Source organism: Scedosporium apiospermum (genome assembly GCF_000732125.1).
Source record: "Scedosporium apiospermum strain IHEM 14462 chromosome Unknown SEQ_SAPIO_0154, whole genome shotgun sequence".
Taxonomy (NCBI): Eukaryota; Fungi; Ascomycota; class Sordariomycetes; order Microascales; family Microascaceae; genus Scedosporium; species Scedosporium apiospermum.
The window spans coordinates 895,135-902,100 of NW_015971855.1; the positions used below are offsets into that span (position 1 = coordinate 895,135).

A 6,966-nucleotide genomic window follows, 5' to 3' on the forward strand; every position below is an offset into this window, starting at 1 on the left:
AATAACCCATGTGCATACGCTGGCAATGGAAGGCCGGCAGTATCTGCAGGGTCGATGATGGTAAAGGAACAGACAGGCTCCCGAAATATCTGGAGTCTAATGGGGACGATGGGATTTCCGAAGTGTGTGGAAGAAGGACAAAGGACTCGAAATTCAGGACTAGGGCTGGTTTATTTGGTCAAGGACCTAGGGTACTCGAACCCTCGAGTCCGAGTCACCCAAGATTATCTAAAAGCCTATTGTAATGTCAGCGGAGCGATGGAGATGATGATGCGATATATGAACAGGTGGTGTGTGACTTACTCTTTCGTTCTATAGACGGGAAGCTTTGTGCTCTTGCCCCAATGGACGCAGGTTTCAGAGTGAAGAAAGCTCTAGATGGATGAGATTCTATGTGCACAAGCTCCCAGTATTCTATCTCGTTATAAGCCCAAAATAAAAAGGTTGAAACTAGACGTCCTATCTTTGGATAGGAAGCTGGATTTGATACAGTGAACAAGGGACAAAGGGTAAGTATTGAGAGAACAATGGTGCTGCCCATTTACAATTTGTGATAGAAGGAAGAGAAGAAAGAAAGGTAATGGAACTGTGAACAAGAAAACTCGCATGAACGCAAACGCAAACATAACATGAGGACACACACAAGGGGATGAAGACTCAAGGTAGGCACTCTACAGAACCTCTAGCCTTCTCTTTGGCTAGCTCCCTCTATGTGGTGAACCTGGAAGGTGAAAGGGGGGACTGGGATGAGGGAAGCACCTTCTCAAAGCCAGATATCAGAAGAGCACCAAGATTTCAACAAGGCTAGCTAAGACTCCATGAATAATGTATGTGTCCTTCTAATTGTATTTAGTGTATTAGGAAAAGCACTTCTCGTAGATCGGATTTAAGTACCTGGTGCAGGATATCTGAAGTGCATGCCTAGCTCAAACATCTTGGATTCTTGCATGCCTATCTGTCTCTGAGAGTTTGGGAGTGTCAATGCTGAAGTTCAATCCATAACTGCCAGGAGCCAAGGCACCGGATCATACTGATGAGTGACATGATGTATGATATGCAGAGATCGAGGGACCGTCCGGCTTGTCTTGGCGTGGGGGATGTCCATTTTGTCCGAGTTTTGCGGGTCCCGTCTTATGGCCGGGAAGGCTCTGAATGGACGGGAAGCTGGGCATATTAGTGGATGTCGACTATGAGTCTATGGGGTATTCGGAACGCCTCTCAGCTCTAGGAATCCTGAGCGGCAGAGGCATCTTTTCTGGGCCCGGGCACCAGACGAGAGATGTAGTTAAAATAACGACTCTAATTACCCCGGGCACCGAGGGTGGAAAGCTTATTAAAGCCTCTCCGGAGAGTTCGAGATGAGCTGTCATGATCCCAGAAGGAAGGTAAGACGACGGCCACAAGGCGTCTCGCATTATGGGCCCAGAGGGCCTGCCTCGGATCGCGCCGAGAGGGATTCATGTAGAGAAGGCGTAAGATCCTGAAGCACAGCATATGGCATAAGAGTACTTCCCGGGTCTTTTTTGGTCTCGGAACCCGGGCGATTCCCTCTAGTTTAAGTTGGTTGTCTCATTCCCAAACAGGGGTGACGTTGACGTCCATTACGAAGGATGTCGTTGCTTCTCCAAGTTTAGTCACGTGTTGGCATGTTGGCAGGGGATGGCCTTGAACGCCTGTCCCACCTTGAGCCTATTTTTAGCTTCTACCGCTCGTGTCAATGTCCTCTCATCCCAACCCACGTCTCTCCCGCTCATCGGTTCTCCCCATCCTCTTCAAGCTCAATTTCGAAACTATGCATCCATGCCGGTACAGCTCTTCGGAGTATTCTTGGTTTGTTGAAATGGATTTTTGACGCGACTATGGGGATGCACGATTGGATGAGGACGCTGTTCATACCTCGATGCGGAGCGCCTAGGCAAGAGCCCCCAACTTGGAGCACATTGTAGCAAGATACCACTCTCTTTGGAGGAGATCCTTTGCAGATGGAACCCCGATCCAAGCTCTCTATAACGCTCTTGGGCATCTCCGCAGCCGCCGTGGCGTCTAGATCGAGGCATGCTGTCCGATTCCGAATCTAACAGTCCTCGGCCGTAGTCTTAACCGCAAGGGCCTCACTCGGCCATAACCTAGTTTTACATGTAGCAGCTATAATAAACTATAGAATTTATTATGCGCCAGTAACGTTGGTCTAGGGGCCTCATCTCTGCTTGAGAATTAATAGTTAAGCAGGTCAGTCTTTTGTGATTGGCACATGATTTTAAGAATTTGAGGGTCCTTGCCACAAATATATAAAGGCCTAGGCCACTTTGGCTCCTGATATTTCTTCATGCTTTCCTTTCATCTATCAAGCTCGTGTAGGATCTGTTCTTTTCTCATGACCTATGATGATGCCCAGAAAACTTGCCCGCAGGGCATGGGAGGGGGGAAGCAGATCCAAGTGGCTTCTGCTTCAAAACTCAACCGGCTTTATACAAATCTGAGGTCGATTTTCCTCCATTCTACCGTATTATTCTCTTTCTTTTGCCTCTCTCACATTCACCTTTCCACATTTTGCTTTCCCTGGTCTGTTTCTATCGGCTCTATATGCCTCGAGCACTGAAGATTATGCTCGGACAAATCAAATCAAAGAGAGGGAGCTAGTGATGGAGGTACCACGACGCTGGATTGGAATAAGGCAGACAGGAGTCATTACGAGTTGTACACAAATTGGAACAATTGGACGGGCATTGAACCTTTTCGTTCATCTAAGAAACTATGTCAAAATATGGGAAGATAGTCAAAACACCTAGACCATAGGAAAACGATGCAACGCGTGGGATTATCATTGAAGCTTGCTGAGCGAAGGGTCGGTAGGTATAGCGGACAGATCCGTGTGTCGAACGCCGTGGAGGGGACGGAGACGGAGTCGGATCAAGGCCTGAAGATGTTATGTTTCGGGGTCGCTGCTGCCAAAACTGGCACTCGATCTCAAGCAAGCTGTTGAGCCATAGAGGGAAAGTATGCGGTGACTAAGCGGGTCCATTGTGTGGGGACGTGCTCGAGCGACCCCAACTGTTTGACAACTGGCTCTGCAGCTGCCCCACCCAACAGGCTCTTAATTCTTTCATGGTTTTGGTGGCTTGTCGCGTCAAACAAAATGGTTATCGCGTTCCCGTGGCTCCATTCATCAATCTCCTCAACCCCTCGGATAGTGCAAAGGTAGCGCCGCCGACAAAGCATATTTGCGAACTCCACCTCATTCGAATTCCTCTCTAATTACTTTCGACCGTACTTTCTACTGCTTGACCTGCGTCGCCGAAGCCCGCCCGATGTCTCGTGTATCACGCGGGAAACGCCCCGCCGCCTCCGTCTCTGGTGACGAGTCGGAGCCTGGTTCTCACACCGCCAGCGATTATGACTCCGAGTCATCCAGACGTTCTCGACCTCGTCCAAGGAGAGGCGGAGACGGACCTAGCAACGGTATTAAGTCAGAGAACCATGGCTTCGCTAGTTCGAGTGGAACGATGTTGAACGGCAATTTGGCCGCCCATGACGATGACAAGTTCAAGCCCGGTTCGGTTGTTCGAGTGCTGGTAAACAATTTTTGCGCATATACAAAGGCCGAGTTTTTTCCTGGACCGTATCTGAACATGGTGATCGGACCCAACGGAACCGGAAAGAGCACATTGGTAAACGCCATATGTCTCGGGCTGGGATATTCGCCGAAGCTCCTCAACCGTGCTGACGTCGTGAGCGAGTTCGTCAAGCATGGAAAGTCCACAGCCTTCGTCGAGATAGAGCTGAAGAAGCTTCCGCGGGACAGGGAAAACTACATAATCAAACTCAGAATCAAGCGAGAAAACAACTCTCAAAAGTTCTGGCTGAATGGAAGGGAGGCTCCTCAAAAGAAGATCCAGACCCTCGTCCGAAACCTTAATATCCAAGTCGACAACCTCTGCCAGTTCCTTCCTCAGGATCGGGTTGCTGCGTTTGCAGGTTTAGGGGAGGTACAACTTCTTGACGAGATGCTCCGAGCAGCCGCGCCACAAAATGTCATCAACTGGCACCTACGACTCAAAGAGCTCTACAAAGATCAGGCAGAGATCCAAAAACAAGTCAGAGCCGATACCGAAAGGCTCGAAGGTCTTCAAAACGCCCAGCGAAACATGCAAGCCGACGTAGATAGGGTCAAGGACCGCGAAGCTGCTCAGCGTAGGGTCGAACTCCTTCGTGCCGCACTCATTGCAACTCAATACACCGAAGCAGCGGAAAGGTTTCGCGATGCGAAGGGTGAAAGGGAGAGGGCCACTGCCCGGGTACAGCAACTGGAGGAGGAAAATGAACCTTCGCTACAGGCTGTCACGGAGCGCGAAATGTACCGGGATCAGGTTGCCGCTGCTGTTGAGTCTCGCAAGGGAGCTCTGCGTAATGCCGAGCGGGCAGCGGATAGACTCCTAGATGGTGTCCGCCAAGCCGAGGACGAGGTTGCGAAGCACGAAGCAGCAATCACAGCCCAGGTAGATAATCACAGGAAGAAGAAGGCTGTTGTTGGCGAGATACGAAGAAAAATCAACCAGCTCGAGGCCCAGCAAAAGAGCGAACTACCCAAGTTCGATTCTGCCGAATGGAACATGAAGATTGTAAGTCTAGAGCTGCTGATGCTGATCATGTTTGAGGTATGCCTCACGTTACTTCGAAGCTCGACTGACAACTACAAACAGCGAGAACAAGAACATAAAGCGAGAGATCTCCAAAGCCAACTGAACGACCTTAACTCCAAGGTCACCAGCATCACTAAGGACATGGTCGACAAAAAGACCCAAGCCCAAGGGCTAAAACACCAGCTCGAAGCTCTCGGAACTCGGCAAGGCAAACAGCTATCGGCACTGAGAGCCATCGACGCCGATGCCCTGAGAGCCTACGAATGGCTCCAGCAGCATGCTGATGAGTTTGAGAAGGAGGTCTTCGGACCGCCACTACTTACTTGTTCGGTGAAAGACGACAAGTACTCTGATCATATACAGGCCATGCTTCAGAAGCGGGACCTCGTTTGCTTCACCGCGCAGACCAGAGCAGACCACGCAAAGCTTAGTAGGCAGTTCATCAAAGAGATGGGGTTGTCGGTTTCTCTGCGCACGTTCACGGGGTCCCTCGAGGAATTCAAGCCAATGGTGAAAGCCAAAGACCTGGGCTTCGATGGGTTCGCCATTGAGTTTATGGATGGACCACCTCTCCTGCTGGCTCAATTCTGCGCCACCAGCGGTCTGCATAAAGCCGGCATCTCCCTTGACGAGCTGAGCGAGGGGCAGTACGAACGGCTCAACGCCCAAGACTACGTTAGTTCATGGGCGGCAGGTAGAACTTTGTATAAGAAGATGCATCGCAGGGAGTACGGCGATGCGGGAAAGTCGACCTCTACCAAAGATATCAGGCCCGCTACATTTTGGAAGGATCAGCCCGTCGATTCGACGGAGGCAGAGGAGCTTAGGAGGAAGCAAGGCGAACTTCGGCTTCAGTTCTCTGAGCTAACCGACCAAAGGGAGACGCTGAAGGGGGAAATTGATGGCATCTTGAAGGAGCTGGAGGAGGCGAGGTCGAAGCTGGTAAGGACGATGTCCCCTTTCCATATAGGTCTGTCCACTGACAGCCTGTTTTTAGGATCAACTGAAAGAAGAGAAAGGCGCTCTCCAGGCCCAGTACACGCGGTGGAAAGGAATACCTCTCAGGATCGGTAAGTCACCCCTTTTCCAATTACTTTCCATCCAGCATGGCATTGGCGAATCGTAAGCTAATATCTTTTGGTAGAAACCGAGCAGAAGAATCTGGAAAGGGCCATAGCAGAAATGCGAGAGACGAAAGCGGAAGCTAACCGCCTCATCGAGGCCCGCATTGACGCAGCAGCCCAATTCCTCCGAGCGGCCCTCGCGCATAGCGAGGCGATCGAAGCCGTCCGCACGGCACACAGAGACTGGATCGACGCATCCATCTGCCTGATCGAGGCCAAGTCTGATGTTACTGGCCTTCAAGAGAGGTCCAGGGCGATCATCGAGCTGTGCGAGGCCGAGCGGAGGAACCTGGAGGCTGCTCGGGTTCTCGAGAGGGAGAGCAAAGCAGAGGCTCGGCGACTCAGGGACCTAATCCCGCAGCTCCAAGAACAATTCGGCCAAGAGTTTACGGAACTCGCCGAGAACAAGACCTCCAGCGACGTCGAGGACGAGATCGCCGCCGAGGAGGAGAGGCTCGGGATGATTTCGGACGTGCCACAGAATACCCTCCAGAAATACGATCAGATCGTTGCCTCCATCACCAAGCTGGAGAAGCAAGTTGAGCTCGGCCGCGGGAAGATTGAGCTGCTAGGATCGGAGATTGATGACTTGCGGCGGAGGTGGGAGCCGAGGGTCGACGAGCTCGTGGAGAAGGTCACAGAGGCGTTTGGTTACAACTTTCAGCAGATTGGTTGTGCTGGTGAGGTGAGGCTTCACAAGGACGAGGACTTTGAGAAGTGGGCTTTGCACGTCATGGTCAGCTACAGGTACGATTGCCCCCTACGTGGTTTCCCCCCTCTATCTACACGGACGAATCACTAACACCTTCTCTTTTGTCAACTACAGGCCACAAGAGGGACTCATCCGCCTTACCGCTACACGCCAATCCGGCGGCGAACGCACCGTAGCAACAGCCTTCTTCCTCCTCGCGCTCCAAGGCAGCGCGCAGGCGCCATTCCGAGTAGTCGATGAGATCAACCAAGGCATGGACCCCCGCAACGAACGCATGGTCCACAACCGCATGGTCGAGATTGCCTGCCGCGAGCACAACAGCCAGTACTTCCTCGTCACGCCCAAGCTCCTGACGGGGCTCCGGTACGACGAGGGCATGACGGTGCTGTGCGTCGCGAGCGGTACACATATGCCGGAGGAGACGGAGAGGCTGAATCTTGCGGAGTGTCTTGCTCTTCAGAAGCGGGTTATGGCTTCGGCTGCTGCTTAG

At 51.8% G+C, this 6,966-nt stretch overlaps 1 protein-coding gene across 1 annotated transcript; it reads left to right on the forward strand.

Moving 5' to 3' along the window:
* Nucleotides 1–3,308: 3,308 nt before the first annotated feature.
* On the forward strand, nt 3,309–6,966 carry SAPIO_CDS10019 (Uncharacterized protein; the record flags this gene model as incomplete). The annotated part of the gene is made up of 5 exons (XM_016783682.1): nt 3,309–4,619; nt 4,701–5,582; nt 5,638–5,710; nt 5,785–6,511; nt 6,591–6,966. The coding sequence occupies 5 exons, from the start codon at nt 3,309–3,311 to the stop codon at nt 6,964–6,966; spliced, it is 3,369 nt and encodes a 1,122-aa protein (XP_016639128.1).